A 17,569-nucleotide genomic window follows, 5' to 3' on the forward strand; every position below is an offset into this window, starting at 1 on the left:
ATTAAAAGAGAAAAGACACTGACTTTACACATTTAATTCTAATTAAAATACAGAAACAAACTTTCATTTTCCTCATTTTTTAATACAGGATCCAAATTTTTTAGAGACAGAGGTATCCTTTGTTTTTGTGTAAATCATTGTTCATGATTTCCAAGTTCATGTCTTCACAATGGCAGAAGACATTAACAGACAGTTGACCAGATGCCTGGGCTCACACCTATAATTCTAGCACTTTGGGAGGCTTTGAAGCTAGGAATTCCAGATCAGCCAGAACAACAAAGTGAGATACAAAAACTTTATAAAAAATTACCCGGGCACAGTGACATGCTCCTCGGGCAGCTAAGGCAAGAAGATCACTTCATAGTGAGCTATGATGACACCACTGCACTCTAGCCTAGGCAACAGAGTAAGACACTTAGGAAGAAATCTGAGAAGATACTTTTCTATAGATTTGTTAGATTTGTGCCCCTGATCTTTCAACCTGTATTGCTTACATTTAGTTTGATGATTGTTTTGTTACTTTTATTAAATCATTCCAAAGAATTCACTGTAGTTTTTATAGAAACAACACATCTCTTTTGTACTCATATTTCATTGTTCACATAAATTTAATTAAATTACATAAGTATAACTATACTTTGCATAGGCTTATTTGAGAGTAAACACCATGACTCTTGATAAGCACACAACTGAGCTGGAAGTATGCAGGCATAATGGAAGGTACTCCAACTGGAAAGCCAAATGGGCCATGAGAATCAATCAGTATGATTTAGAGAGTTGATGAAGAAAGGTTAATCCAGACAGTAAGTCAAGCAGTGATCAGTTTAGAGTTTCCTCTGTCATTTACGGTTCATTTACATTGAACAATGTTTGTTGAATGAACACTGAATTTTGAATTTTTATATTTTATATATCATTTAAGCAACCTACTTTTTGGTGATCCTGATGTGAAAATTATTATCATTTCTGACTTAAATTTCTCTATTTTTAGCTTATAATCACAAACATGATAGGTAATTAAATTACTTTCAATTGCTAACTAGGTATTGTTGCTTTTATTTTTTTTTTTGCAGGTTTTTTTGGCCAGGGCTGGGTTTGAACCCGCCACCTCCAGTAAATGGGGCTGGCGCCCTACTCCTTTGAGCCACAGGCACCGCCTGGTATTGTTGCTTTTAAAAACTTTTCTCGGGCTTGGTGCCTGAAAGCACAGTGGTTAAGGTGCCAGCTGCATACACCAAGGTTGGTGGGTTCGAACCGCATCTGGTCCAGCTGAACAACAATGACAACTCCAACAACAACAACAACAAAAAAAAAAAAACAAAAAACTTTTCTTACCTGGCATCTTTCTGTTGAAAAGTCAGTTGGTTATCTAATCTCAATGTTAGCACCTGCTTCTGGTGAAGTGCATCGTTAAGTTTCTCTTCCAATTCTTCAATCTTAATGAAGAGAAAAAAGTGAATTATTATACATTCAATTTTCAAAAACCTCACAATAAAGAAAAGCTTCAGTTTGGAAAATAAAAAGATAAAAAAATGAAACTTAAAAGAAACAGGCTAAAAATGGGTAGAGATTTTCTGTACAATGGTTGTGTCCACAAACTACAAAAGCCTCTCATCCTATGGCTTGAAACTGCTGCTTTACAAGTTGTCTTTTCCAAGCCATAATTAAGACTATTTTTGCCCCTTAACCCACTCTCACTTGAGAAGCTTACTGACAACTGGGATTTCACATTAGTGCCTCACTTGGGTAATTATTTCCAGACCAGACCTTGAATTTGTACTCCGATCCATTTATCAGACTACTACCCATATTCAAATGAACACCAGAGAGTATCACATGGGTGGTCCAAACAAAACAAAACAATCAACTCCACCTATTCTTGTGTTTCTTGTATCTACTTAGTGTCCAAAGGAAAAAAAAAAATCTGACTTGTGTTTGATGTGCTTAGTTCTCCCCCACTGCTTATTCTGATCAGACACCAACTATTTTGTTTACTTTATAAAAGCTGTTAATAAAGTATCATCCTTTATAAAACCCACCGAAAAGTCTTCAGTTAAACCTCTATCATCTAGCCTGGACTATTATAATAGTTCCCTCATTGGTTTCCCTGCCTCAATTTTGATAGTCTCCAAATCTATCTTCTTTTATTTTACCTTTGAAAACATCCTACCAAAAATTTACTTCTCCAGTTTTAAATCCTTTAGAAGATCCTCACTGTCCTTGATCAGGCCCTCGTCAAACATTCCTTTTGCCACTACCTAAAGAAGAAAACTATTCCAGTTAAAATAAGTCCTTGCCATCCCCAAATATGCTGTACATTCCCTTTAGCCCCTAAGCACTTCGATTTTGCTTAGTCTGTTTAGAAAATTCTTTACTTCCTGCCTTTTCAGGCTGGGCAATTCTTGTTTGTCCTTTAAAATAGACAAATTTAACAGCCACCACTTAATACATTCAAGGGAGCTCCTCTTGAATTAGCAAATCTCCCTTCTTTATTGAGTCATTCCTACCATTAAGCAAACACAACTCCCTTGATCACATCACTCCCTTTGCTACAATACTCTTTCTCTGCTTACTTTCAGAGCAAAATTTTGGTACAATTTTTCTCCTATGCTATTTCAGCAAAACTCTTCTTGTCGAAGTCCATAATGCTCCATCCAATGGTTAACTGTATATTTATCTTACTTGACAGCATGAAGCTGACCACTTCGTTCTCCTTTGGCTTCCACAATACTCTTCTCGGTTTTCCTAACTCACTGGACAACACTCTTAAGCTCTTTAGGCTCTTTTATGGAATTCTTTTCTTTTACCCCATTTCTAAGGGTTAGACTTCCCCTTGGTGTTGATATACAGCTCTCTGCCCCGCTAAGGCAACATTACACAATCCCATGGTTTAGTTACCACCTATACGCTGGTATTTCAAATACCTTTCAGGCTAGATGTGTGTGTCATGGACACACACATGGACAATTACATTTAGAAGTCTAACAGGAATCTAAAAGATAACATGCTAAAAACAGAACTTATCTTTTACCTCCCAAAGTTTTCTCTCAGTCTTCCATTTCTTAATAAATGGCCCCAATTAATGAAGTTAAAAGCTTAGGAATCTTACATTAGGCAATAGCCTAATAACTGTTTTCTGCTCCTGCCTTATCTTCTCTTATCTTCTTCTATTTAGTGCCATTTTTGAATACAAAAATCAGCATATGTAACTCCAACTACCTAAAATCTGCCAATGCCTTTTCTGACTACATAACCTAAAGCAAGGCTTACAAAACAACCAGGAAGGGCCAAATCCAGCCACGTCCTGTTGCTGTACAGCCCATGAGCTAAGAATGAGTTTTACACTTGTAAAGGAAAAAACTAAAACAAAACCAAGAACAAAGAAGAATATGCAACAGACTGTATAGGGCACACAACACAAAATATTTTTCACCTTGCTGTTTATACAAAGTTTGCTAACTCCTTATCTAAAGTAAAAAAAAAAAAGAAAGAAAACCTTTTACTAAGTGACTTTGTCATATGACATTGAAGATACCTTGTTTAAGTGCTTTTTGATCATGTCCCTCAATTGTATGTGTTCTCCATAAAAAAGATACTCTGCCATATACATCAGTATATCCCCAGCAACATGTCTCAATAAGTATCTTAAATCAATATACAATAACTACATTTCCCATAACTATTATTTTGCAAATCAAGGATACTGTTATAGGTTGAATGTACCAAATTTGAAATCCAAAATGCTCCAAAATCGTAAACTTTTGGGGTGTCTAGGGGACATCCACAGGAAATGTTCATTGGCTTATTCTAGATTTCAGGTTTTAGTATTTGGAATGGTCAACTGGTATAATGCAAATAAATATCCCATAATCTGAAAAAAAAAAAAAAAATCCAAAACACTTCTGGTCCCAAACACTTTGGAAAAGGTGACACTTAACTTGCACCAAAAGGATAGAAATATTTTTTCAAAGTTTCAACTTCTACAAATTCAACTAACTTCTAAATTAAGACCTTTATCTCTGCGACAAGCTGGGAAGATGTCCTCTTCATTTCCCAGGTAATAAGGGACCCAGAGACCTCTAATGAGAGACATAGAGTTTTAGGCTTTTAAAAATTGAAAGAGCAGAAGAGTGAAGAAAGAACAAAGAAGTAAAAAAAGAGATTTAGGCAGCAATGGATGGGAATAAAAATGTAAAGCTGACAATTCCATAGTATCAGGAAGTTTGGCCTGAGTAGCTTACTCTTCTAAGTTCTGTCAGTTAGCAATCAGCTGTGTAGGAAGTGGGAATCAAGCTTATATAACTTTTCTTGAACCTGTTCCTGCTTTTAGACACGGAAAAATCAAATCAACATTGTCAAGACATTCATAGTAACAGACTATGATGAAGCCATGTCAGAGATGTCAGATTAGAAGTGGAGATGTCAGATTAGATTCACCTATTTTCTAACTAAAAAGAGATCTTGATGGGCAGTAGAAAAAATTGTTACTTGCCTCCCAAAATCAAATCTTCCCTTCTTTCTGACGAAACTCTGGGTTTTATTAGTATGTCCAGTTAATAACTTATATTTCCCAGCTTCCCATTCCTGCAGGTAGGGGTGGTCATGCTACATAGTTCTAGTCAATTGAGGTCACTAGCTTGAGCTTCTGGAAAAACTCTTTAAAGAGGACGGACTCATTTGTTACATGCCCCTTTTCCCATTCTCTTCATTACTGCCTGTAACATGCATACAATGACTGGAGGCAGATCGGCCATCTTATGATTTTAGGTGAAAAGTACATGCTAAAAATAGCTAAACAGAATATTAAAAGGAAACTGGGTTCCTAATGAGATCAAAGAGTAACAAATCAGGTCTAAATTACCTGGTTTCAGATTTTTGTTATACCAGAGAAAAAAAAATCTATATCTTGCATAAGCCATGGTTTCCTTGTCTGTTACCAGTAGCCAACATCATCTAAATCCCTAGTACTAACTGCTGAACTTAATCCCTGAAGCCCTGGACAGCTGGTTCAACCACTTTCCACAGCAGATACACTACAATACTCATGATAGTTGGCTATTCAGGACTACTCAAATATGTAGTAGCATGTGGTGGCATGTTTCAGATGACAGGGAGCTGAGTAACTTAAAACCAGGCCACTTAAATGTTAATAGCAATAAGAGGTTTATATTTAGCAGAAATCTACCTTTTCTGTGACTTCTCAACCATTATCATAGAGCTATGAGAATTACAAAAAAATTTTTTTTGTAATGCCAGAGTATGATATTTTCATTTGTGTAGCCTTGATGCTCAATGCATCAGTAAACTTTGGCAAATGAATGACTAATCACAAATATCATTCTTTCATCAATTCCAGACTCATACTTTCCCATACTTTAACATCTCTGAAGCTGGAATGCATTTTAGAATCTATGGGACATAATAGTTTCACTGCCAGTTTTTAACCTTGCCTTACAATGGAGGTACGTTAGATTCCATAAATTATGAAAGACCAAATCTTCTATGATATTTCCTCATTTATTGACAGCAAACGTCTTATTCCTAAGAGGTTTTCAAGCAGAACATCCCTAGGGCTCATATGACAGAAAAAATACTCTGGGAATGAATAGTAGGGAAACTATTTTGGAGAGAATCCTTCAGTACATTTAGTTAAATTAAGTATACATATATCTGTCAAAGAAATGTTCACAAAGGTCCTCAAGAAAAATTTTAAAGGCCAATGTGGCATGTGGTGGCAAACTGTTGGAGGCAAACTGGATGTCCGTGGCTGTGGTAATTAATGGATATCCTACAGATACACCCAGAGAATCATGTAACAGTAGGAAGCAAAAGACTAGATGTACACATGGTAACAAAGACAATTTTTAAAATTGTGCTGAGTAGAAAAAAGAGATAAGAACTAAAAGACAACATAATCCACATTTTTTTTTTTTGGAGACAAGAGTCTCACTTTGTTGCTCCAGTAGAGTGCCATGGCGTCATAGCTCACAGCAACTTCAAACTCCTGGGCTCAAGCAATTCTCTTGCCTCAACCTCCCGAGTACCTGGCACTATAGGTGCTCACCACAAGGCCCGGCTGTTTTAAAGAGATCAGATCTCACTCTAGCTCAGGCTGGTCTTGAACTTAGGAGCTCAGGAAATCCACCAGCCTCGGTCTCCCTGAGTGCTAGGATTACAGGCCTGGCCCAATTTACATTTTTGTATTCATTCTCAAGAATACATGCAAACAATAAGATTAACATTAAAACGGCTACATGGAGACAAGGGGAGGCGGAGCAAGATGGCAGCCGAGTAACAGCTTCCTTGCATCTGGGCACCGTGAGTCTGGGGATATAGGACTCCAGGCATCTCTGGCTGGTGGGATCTGCCTATCATCAACCCTGAGAGGATACAGGGAGTCAGCAAGAGACTTCTGGACCCCAAGAGGAGGACTAAAACAGTGGAAAACCAGCAAGTGGTCGCGTGTGTTCAATCTGTCTAAACCCGCCCGCAACTGTAAGTTCAGTAGCAGCGAGACTGCAAACCAGAAAGGCCTTACCTGTGAACTGTTTTGGTGTCCTTGGACTTGGCACTCAGCTGAACTGCCTTGGGGAGAGCCTGAGCGGGAGTGCAGAGAACTTTGGCCTTTGTCTAGGGCTCCAGTCTGAGCCGCTGAGCCAGACGGAGCTAATAGTGTTTGGCTCTGGGTCACAGGCAGACATTGTGAGCGATCTGCCCCGGCAAGCTCCGCCCTCAGGGTCGCAGAGCTGGAATTGGGTGGGAGCTGGTAACCCGGCGACCAAGTAGCCTAAGGGCGGGGTCTGAGCCGCCTTGCAGCCCTAACCCTCGGGGGCAGAGGGAGACCAGTTTTGACACACAGGGTAAGTGGATAGCCACTTCAGCAGTGATTCCAGCGACAAGCACTTCCCTGAGAAAGCTTCTGCTCAGTAAGTGAACAAGTTCAAAGTGCCTTTTAAGCGGGCTAAAGAGAGATTTAGGGTGTCTACCTGCTGGGGTTTGAGAAACTACCAGCCTCCAGTCGTATCAGAACTGTGATTAACATCTCATACCCCAGAAGACCACGAGTTGCCCAGACAATATTCAATAACATATACATACTGCTTTGTTTTTGATTGTGTTTTTTTTTTTTTTTCTTGGTTTGGTTGTTTTTTTTTGTTTATGTTGATGTTGTGGATTGTTGTTTTGTTTTTTAAGTTCAACCTTTTCCATACAGATCCTTTTTCTTTCTCAATTTTTCTAGTTTAATTATAATTTCCCATTGCTGCCTATTTCAATAATTAGAACTTCATTTTTGTTAGTGTTTCTACCGCTATTATTTGGTTTTTCCAGCCAATTTTATCCTGTAAAGTTTTCTGTTTGCTTGTTTTGGTTTGATTTATAGCATTTTTGTCTTTTCTCTCTACTTGGTGGAGGTGGGGTACTGTGTCTGATCAGGTTAGCAAAGAGCTGCTGACCTCAAGGGAACCACCCAACTGGGCACCCCCAGAAGTGTTTTTTTCTTTTAAGGTTGTATCAAAGTACCCTACTGTATACCTATATTGCTCTGTCTCCCTCTTTCTGTGCCTCTCTTCTTTTTGTCGATATTCCTTTTACCCACCCCCTCTCCTTTCTCTATTTCTCTTTTTCTTTCCTTATCACTCGGTCCTCCTTTCTTTCATCCCTTTTTTGCTCTTAAACCTTCTCACCCTTCTGGTCCAGTAACCCTTAGTCCACAGGCACGAGAACTTAAAGAGCAAGAGGAAGTGAAAGGAAAATTAGGGGTAGAAAACAGATAAAAGAAATCACCCATGAGGAAGAATCAGCAGAAAACTCCAGGCAACATGAAGAACCAGTCCAGAACAACCCCGCCAAGGGACCGTGAGGTAGCTACTGCAGAGGATTCCACCTATACAGAAATGTTAGGCATGACAGAAAGGGAATTTAGAATGCACATGTTGAAAACAATGAAAGAAATGATGGAAACAATGAAGGAAACTGCTAATAAAGTGGAAAATAACCAAAAGGAAATCCAAAAACAGAATCAAATCAGAGGTGAACGATATGAAGAATATAAAAAGGATATAGCAGAGCTGAAGGAAATGAAACAGTCAATCAGGGAACGTAAAGATGCAATGGAAAGTATCAGCAACAGGTTAGACCATGCAGAAGAAAGAATTTCAGAGGTAGAAGACAAAGTTTTTGAGATAACTCACATAGTAAAAGAGGCAGAGAAGAAGAGAGAGAAAGCAGAACGTTCACTGTCAGAATTATGGGACTTTATGAAGCGTTCCAACATACGAGTTATAGGAATTCCAGAAGGGGAAGAAGAATGCCCCAGAGGAATGGAAGCCATACTAGAGAATATTATAAAAGAAAATTTCCCAAATATCACCAAAGATTCTGACACACTGCTTTCAGAGGGCTATCGGACCCCAGGTCGCCTCAACTCTAACCGAGCTTCTCCAAGACACATTGTGATGAACCTGTCCAAAGTCAAGACAAAAGAAAAGATTCTGCAAGCTGCCAGGAGTAAGCGCCAGTTGACCTACAGGGGCAAATCCATCAGATTGACCGCAGACGTCTCTAATGAAACTTTCCAAGCAAGAAGACAATGGTCATCTACCTTTAATCTACTTAAACAGAACAATTTCCAGCCCAGAATTCTGTACCCTGCTAAGCTAAGCTTCAAAATTGATGGAGAAATCAAATCATTTACGGATATACAAACATTGAGGAAATTCGCCACAACAAGACCAGCTCTACAGGAAATACTTCAACCTGTTCTGCACACTGACCACCACAATGGATCAGCAGGAAAGTAAGAACTCAGAAATTAAAGGACAGAACCAAACCTCCACACTGATGCAAAAGATAAAACTAAGCAATGGACTCTCACAAAATAAGACGAATAGAATACTACCACATTTATCAATTATCTCAATAAATGTAATGGCTTGAATTCCCCACTGCAGAGACATAGATTGGTTGACTGGATTAAAAAACACAAGCCATCCATTTGCTGTCTGCAAGAAACACACCTGACTTCAAAAGACAAATTAAAGCTCCGAGTCAAGGGTTGGAAGACAATTTTTCAGGCAAATGGAATTCAGAAGAAAAGAGGAGTTGCAATCTTATTTTCAGATACATGTGGATTTAAAGCAACTAAAGTCAAAAAAGACAAAGATGGTCACTTTATATTGGTCAAGGGAAAAATACAACAAGAAGACATTTCAATTCTAAATATCTATGCACCCAATTTAAATGCTCCCAGATTCCTGAAACAGACCTTACTCAGTCTGAGCAATATGATATCTGATAATACCATAATAACAGGGGACCTTAACACTCCTCTTAACAGAGCTGGACAGATCCTCTAAACAGAAATTAAACAAGGATTTAAGAGACTTAAATGAGACCCTAGAACAACTGTGCTTGATAGACGCATATAGAACACTCCATCCCAAAGATAAAGAATATACATCCTTCTCATCACCGGATGGAAGATTCTCCAAAATTGATCATATCCTGGGACACAAAACAAATATCAACAGAATTAAAAGAATTGAAATTTTACCTTGTATCTTCTCAGACCATAAGGCACTAAAGGTGGAACTCAACTCTAACAAAAATGCTCGACCCCACCCAAAGGCATGGAAACTAAACAATCTTCTGTTGAATAACAGATGGGTGAAGGAAGAAATAAAACAGGAAATCATTAACTTCCTTGAACATAACAACAATGAAGACACAAGCTACCAAAACCTGTGGGATACTGCAAAAGCAGTTTTGAGAGGAAAATTCATCGCTTTAGATGCCTACATTCGAAAAACAGAAAGAGAGCACATCAACAATCTCACAAGAGATCTTATGGAATTGGAAAAAGAAGAACAATCTAATTCTAAACTCAGTAGAAGAAAAGAAATCTCCAAAATCAAATCAGAGATCAATGAAATTGAAAACAAAAGAATATTCAGAAAATTAATGAAACAAGGAGTTGGTTTTTTGAAAAAATAAATAAAATAGATAAACCATTGGCCAGACTAACGAGGAATAGAAAACTAAAATCTCTAGTAACCTCAATCAGAAATGATAAAGGGGAAATAACAACTGATCCCACAGAGATACAAGAGATCAGCCCTGAATACTACCAGAAACTCTATGCCCAGAAATTTGACAATGTGAAAGCAAGGGATCAATATTTGAGTCTCCCTAGACTCAGCCAGGAAGAAATAGAGCTCCTGAACAGACCAATTTCAAGCACTGAGATCAAAGAAACAATAAAAAAGCTTCCAACCAAAAAATGCCCTGGTCCAGATGGCTTCACTCCAGAATTCTATCAAACCTTCAAGGAAGAGCTTATTCCTGTACTGCAGAAATTATTCAAAAAAATTGAGGAAGAAGGAATCTTCCCCAACACATTCTATGAAGCAAACATCACCCTGATACCAAAACCAGGAAAAGACCCAACTAAAAAGGAGAATTTCAGACCAATCTCACTCATGAACATAGACGCAAAAATTCTCAACAAAATCCTAGCCAATAGATTATAGCTTATCATCAAAAAAGTCATTCATCATGATCAAGTAGGCTTCATCCCAGGGATGCAAGGCTGGTTTAACATACGCAAGTCTATAAACGTTGTCCACCATATTAACAGAGGCAAAAATAAAGATCACATGATCCTCTCAATAGATGCAGAAAAAGCATTTGATAAAATCCAGCATCCTTTTCTAATTAGAACACTGAAGAGTATAGGCATAGGTGGCACATTTCTAAAACTGACTGAAGCTATCTATGACAAACCCACAGCCAATATTTTACTGAATGGAGTAAAACTCAAAGCTTTTCCTCTTAGAACTGGAACCAGACAAGGTTGTCCTCTGTCACCTTTACTATTCAACGTAGTGCTGGAAGTTCTAGCCAATACAATTAGGCAAGACAAGGAAATAAAGGGAATCCAAATGGGAGCAGAGGAGGTCAAACTCTCCCTCTTTGCTGATGACATTATCTTATACTTAGAGAACCCCAAAGACTCAACCACAAGACTCCTAGAAGTCATCAAAAAATACAGTAATGTTTCAGGATATAAAATCAATGTCCACAAGTCAGTAGCCTTTGTGTACACCAATAACAGTCAAGATGAGAAGCTAATTAAGGACACAACTCCCTTCACCATAGTCTCAAAGAAAATGAAATACCTAGGAATATACCTAACGAAGGAGGTGAAGGACCTCTATAAAGAAAACTATGAAATCCTCAGAAAGGAAATAGCAGAGGATATTAACAAATGGAAGAACATACCATGCTCATGGATGGGAAGAATCAACATTGTTAAAATGTCTATACTTCCCAAAGCAATCTACCTATTCAATGCCATTCCTATCAAAATACCAACATCGTACTTTCAAGATTTGGAAAAAATGATTCTGCGTTTTGTATGGAACCGGAAAAACCCCCGTATAGCTAAGGCAGTTCTCTGTAACAAAAATAAAGCTGGGGGCATCAGCATACCAGATTTTAGTCTGTACTACAAAGCCATAGTGCTCAAGACAGCATGGTACTGGCACAAAAACAGAGACATAGACACTTGGAATCGAATTGAAAACCAAGAAATGAAACTAACATTTTACAACCACCTAATCTTTGATAAACCAAACAAGAACATACCTGGGGGGAAAGACTCCCTATTCAATAAATGGTGTTGGGAGAACTGGATGTCTACATGTAAAAGACTGAAACTGGCCCCACACCTTTCCCCACTCACAAAAATTGATTCAAGATTGATAAAGGACTTAAACTTAAGGCATGAAACAATAAAAATCCTCAAAGAAAGCATAGGAAAAACACTGGAAGATATTGGCCTGGGGGAAGACTTCATGAAGAAGACTGTCATGGCAATTGCAACAACAACAAAAATAAACAAATGGGACTTCATTAAACTGAAAAGCTTCTGTACAGCTAAGGAGACAATAACCAAAGCAAAGAGACAACCTACACAATGGGAAAGGATATTTGCATATTTTCAATCAGACAAAAGCTTGATAACTATGATCTATAGAGAACTCAAATTAATCCACATGAAAAAAGCCAACAATCCCTTATATCAATGGGCAAGAGACCTGAATAGAACTTTCTCTAAAGACGACAGATGAATGGCTAACAAACACATGAAAAAATGTTCATCATCTCTATATATTAGAGAAATGCAAATCAAAACAACCCTGAGATATCATCTAACCCCAGTGAGAATGGCCCACATCACAAAATCTCAAAACTGCAGATGCTGGCGTGGATGTGGAGAGAAGGGAACACTTTTACACTGCTGGTGGGACTGCAAACTAGTACAACCTTTCTGGAAGGAAGTATGGAGAAACCTCAAAGCACTCAAGCTAGACCTCCCACTTGATCCTGCAATCACATTACTGGGCATCTACCCAGAAGGAAAGAAATCCTTTTATCATAAGGACACTTGTACTAGACTGTTTATTGCAGCTCAATTTACAATCGCCAAAATGTGGAAACAGCCTAAATGCCCACCAACCCAGGAATGGATTACCAAGCTGTGGTATATGTATACCATGGAATACTATTCAGCCATTAAAAAAAATGGAGACTTTACATCCTTCGTATTAACCTGGATGGACGTGGAAGACATTATTCTTAGTAAAGCATCACAAGAATGGAGAAGCATGAACCCTATGTACTCAATTTTGATATGAGGACATTTAATGACAATTATGGTTATGGGGGGGGAAACAGAAAGAGGGAAGGAGGGAGGTGGGTGCGGCCTTGGTGTGTGTCACACTTTCTGGGGGCAAGACATGATTGCAAGAGGGACTTTACCTAACAATTGCAATCAGTGTAACCTGGCTTATTGTACCCTCAATGAATCCCCAACAATTAAAAAAAAAAAAAAATGGCTACATGGAGATAGGGAAGAAGAGAAACTATGGGAATGAAAGGAATAAATAGAAAAGCTGTAACCTTTTAAGGATTGGGGATAATGATTGTCATAAACTCAGGAATATAACTAATTCAGTCTTCTACATTTTCATTCCAACTAGAAAACCACAACAAAAACAACCTACTAAGCACCATGGGGACACAAAACTAATAATACAGTGTTGAATAAGTGTAGCTACAAATAAATAATATTTATTATAAATATGTAAAAATAAGTATATTTATTATATACAAGGCATCTAAGATTAATTTAATCTTCCTAACAATTCCATGATTACTATTATTTATTTTATAGAAAAATGGGGCATAAAAAGAATAAGAAATTTGACCCAGACCATGATAAGGCTGGGATTCAAACCCAAGCTGTGTATACCTAGAATCGTTGCTCTGATCTGTTATTCCAGAGAGCCTTTAACAATTTACCATCACTTCTAAAATGTAAAGCTTACACCTAAAAGGACAGAAACTTTTCACAACCAAGCTCAATCCAAGTGGAAAATGAATAATAAACAAGGTGGCCAAACAAAGTATGACTTTGGATGTGGTATATAGTTGGTACCTAATGAAAGTTTTTAAAAACATGTTTTGGTAGAGATGGGGATCTCACCATGTTGGTGAGCCCAGTCTCAAACTCCTGGCCTCAAGCTACCCTCCCACCTGAGCCTCCCAAATTGTACTGCAATAAAGGAGATCTTAAGAGGTGGAGATATGTGAGTCAGTAACATTAAGGAGACCATTTGAGGAATAGAAGCACCATTTGCAAGAAAACAGGGACAGGAAATCACTGGATGATAAAATATCAAGTGACCTAGTCTAGGTAGGTGACTGTATACAGTACCTAAAAGGAAGTGTTTGGACATTCACTTGTGTTGAGTATGGGCTTTAGATCTGCTAGGTTTTAATCTACCTGGGCTCATCATTTCCACTTGAATGGCCTTGCCTATGCTATTACATTAACTACCCTGTGTTTTGTTCCATCAAAGCAAACAGGGTTCTGCCATTTGTTTATGAAATAGTTGAATGTTTACTGTGTGTCAGGCACTGTTTTAAATGCTGGAGATACAACAATGCATACAAAGATGCCCGTGCCATGGATCTTGCTGTCTACTCAGAGAGACAAATAGCGAATAAAGTCAGGTAGTCCTACAGCCATATATAAGGCACAGAAAATAAAGGGGGTTAAGAACAGTAGGATACTATTTTAATTTATAACAACAACAGGTAATATTTATTGTGTGCTTATTGCTTGTGTCCATCCCAAATTCATGTATGAGGAGGAGCCTTTCGGAGGTGATCAGGTTTAAGGGTGAAGTCCTCAAGCCCTTATAAAAAAGAGACCCCAGAGAACTAGCTCACACAGCAAGAAGTGTGCAACCTGAGAGTGGGCCCTCATCAGAATCTGACCATGCTAGTACCACAACCTTGGACTTCCCCTCCTCCAGATCTGTGCAGAATAAATTTCAGTTGTTTCTAAGTTACCCAGTCTATTGTTTCATTATAGCCGACCAAGTGGACTAAGACACTAAGTAATAGGTGCTACTCTAACTCACTCTATTGATTCGCTTAATGTGACTGGGCAGGGAAAACCTTCTTCCTCCCAAAGTAACTAGATCTTAGAGGGCTGTTACGAAACAACACATAGAAAGCACTTAGAAAAACATCTGTCTCAGCGTAAGCACTCAATAAATGCTAGCCATTAACATTATGAAAAAAATTTACTTAAACTATTTCTTTGTTTCATCAAGATTGAGGTTGGGCAATTTCTTATTTTCATGGAGAGGTACAGTAAAATTTCCTAGTGGCAGAATACTCAAGTACGCCAGCATACATAGGCAAAAGCTAAAACAGGAGATTGACTTAACAAGAGAAAGGTATAAAATAAAACAACAAAATAGGAATGTAGAAAGAGCTGAGACCAAGAGCAAAGGTGGAAAGTTTACCATAGGAAACAAAAGGTTTTCTCAGCAACACAAATAGCTAGGAAAGAACTCCGGTCTTTCTGAAATCACTGTAAATTTCTTATAGCTAATAACTTTACAATGTCTTATGTAATAAAAGACTCTATAATTGCAAATAACCACTCAGGGAAGAAAAATAACAACTAGAATACCTCTTCTAATTTGCACGGCAAACATCATTTACTAAAGACTAAGGGGCCTGAATTTACACATTTCACTATGAGACAGTAACTATCAAATGGAAAGAGAGATACAGTAGCAAACAGAAAGGCAACAAAGAAACCAAACCTCCACCAGGGCAGAGGACAATAAAAAATCAATAATATAACTACAATTTTGATTCTCCCTATAAAACTTAGGCATTTCAGGGTTAGTTCTCAAAAAAGCAGAAAACAAAGTTGGCTAAAAAGTACACCTAAGAAAACAACACCTTGCACAACCTAGAGTTTTAAAACTGAGCCTACAAAGTAACTGATCTTTGTCCACCTTTGAATCACCCTATATTTTAAAATTCAAATTATTATTATTGTTATTTTAAATTGACAAAATTGTATTTATCATAATGTCTTGAAGCATATGCGTTTTGTGGAATGGTTAGATTTAGCACATTAACAAATGCATTACCTTACATAGCCATCATTTTTGTAGCGAGAACACTTAACATCCACTCTCTTTTTCAAAAATACTATATTTTTTCAAGAAAACAATGTGTCATTAGCTATAGTCACCATGCTGTACAACAGATCTCTTAAATTTATTTGTCCTATGTAATTGTATCCTTTGACATCTCCCCAATCCCCCTTCCTCTTTATCTTCCCCAACCCCCCGTAACCACCATTCTACCCTCCACTTCAATGAATACTCAAAATTATTTCAAGCCTGTTCTTGTCAAGAAATATAAATGTATCACTCCAAGTTTAGATTATATGTTTGTGCGCACATACACATATATATAAACTCAATTCTTACATATCTGCAGTTTGAAGACAATAAAGAATTTAAAAAATAAAATTTACACCTGAGCTTACCTTCGTAAGATAATCCACTTTCAAATTGTCGATCATCATATTTTTCTGGGATAGCTCTATTTTCAGTAACTGAATATTATGAAGTAGTTCTTTACGTTCAATTAACTGCCTGGTGATTTTGACACTACCGTCTCGCTCTTCTGATGAGGAAATATCATCTGTAGGAATTGTTGTTTCTAAACTAATATCTTCAGATTCCAGAGAACTAGAGATGTTTACTTTCTTTGACTCCTTTGAAATTTTTCGAGACATTTTTATTATGAATCAGTTTTCTTCTCTCTGTTATCTTCTGCAGATAAAAAAATTAATTTAAATGTACTATAAAATTAGCTAGAATTCACAGACTATTAAAGACTTAATAAGAATTCCCTAATTATTAGGCAATTTGGTAGGCTCCAAATCTCGGACAGATAAATTCAGTACATCACTGTTCAAATCATACACTCATTAAATCCTACTATGAACTCAGCCCTTTGATTACTTAGGGGAAAAAAAAAAAACAGTTCAGGGGAGGGGCAAGAATCTTATTTGTATGAAACCAAGAAACGTATAAGATGAAAAACAAAGCCCATCATATCCAAGAAATAAAAGCAATACATGCTCAAAGATAAATCACGTCTGGGTTGATCAGGGAAGGTTATACAGAGGTAGAACTTAGAATCGTGAAGCGTTTGTATAGGCATAGTAAAAAGGGCAAATCATGAAGGTATTAAGGTTGGTACAGAAGTGGAAGAAGTGTAAAACCACAAAGGAAGAGTGTGTTCGTTTGGTTGGGGCCAAGTCTTTGTGAATCTTAACAATGACTGCCCTAACTCACACAGATACATACACGCCCCCTTAAAGATCAAGACAAGAGGCCCTTAAATGTCAAAATGTGCTCGGATTTATTCTATAAGTAATGAGGCACCAACGAAGATTTTTAAAATAAGGGAACAAGACAAAAACTTTTATAGACAAGCTAGTTAGAAAACAAGAGGGTAGAAGACAAAAACTCGGGTATTCTAAATAGAACTTCTTCCCCTGTAACAAGAATTTTAGCAACTATCTTGTTTTAACACCACATGATATAATGAATTGTTTATGGTATCGTATGTTTCGGGTTTTCTAAAACTGAAAGATAAACAGGAATGTGGAGGGGAAACAGAACTATAGATCGGCTTCCCTCCATTTTAAAGGGAACAGTGAAATCAAAGGCAAATCCTCTCCTGGATTATAAAAGATCAGAGACTACAACCGTCCATACCCTAGGCGTGAAGAGTTCAGTCCCCAACTTGGCAGCATCGGTGGATTCCTTGCCCACGCGAGAAAGAAAGGGAGACAGTCGCAAGCTACTTCCAAAGCTTCAATTACTCCACGCCAAAGGCTGGACCCGCCGCCACCGCGAACACTGCAAGAGACCGAAAGCGTCTCCAGGCAGCAGCTCAGGTTGCAGCCCCTTGACAAGGAATCTGAGGGACAGGGACCGTTAGGACCCGTCACCAGGACAACCGTTCCCACACCTGCAGGAGCACTGAGGAAGCGGCCGCGCGCACCGGCCCTCGCCGACGCAACCCAGCGTTCCCCGGGCGGCGGCGCGGGGCATGCTGGGAGCTGGAGTCCGGCGGCGAGCCACGCCCAGGCCGCGGGCGGAAGTGGGTCGAC

The 17,569-nt window shown here is 38.2% G+C and overlaps 1 protein-coding gene across 3 annotated transcripts in view; it reads right to left on the reverse strand.

The window, feature by feature from the left end:
• Nucleotides 1-17,451, reverse strand: part of PIBF1 (progesterone immunomodulatory binding factor 1) — a 272,823-nt gene extending 255,372 nt beyond the window's left edge. For 2 of the 3 annotated variants that reach the window (XM_053563838.1, XM_053563839.1), the window contains exons 1-3: nt 17,172-17,451; nt 15,929-16,217; nt 1,336-1,436 (exon numbers count right to left, since the gene is read on the reverse strand). In XM_053563838.1, coding sequence (XP_053419813.1) covers nt 1,336-1,436; nt 15,929-16,180 — 353 coding nt within the window. In that variant the 5' untranslated portion in view covers nt 16,181-16,217; nt 17,172-17,451. Of the gene's footprint in view, nt 1-1,335; nt 1,437-6,538; nt 6,564-15,928; nt 16,218-17,171 lie in introns of those variants that run through there. The other variant, XM_053563840.1, reaches the window with a different exon arrangement.
• Nucleotides 17,452-17,569: the final 118 nt, after the last annotated feature.

This window comes from Nycticebus coucang, chromosome 15 (assembly GCF_027406575.1).
Source record: "Nycticebus coucang isolate mNycCou1 chromosome 15, mNycCou1.pri, whole genome shotgun sequence".
NCBI lineage: Eukaryota > Metazoa > Chordata > Mammalia > Primates > Lorisidae > Nycticebus > Nycticebus coucang.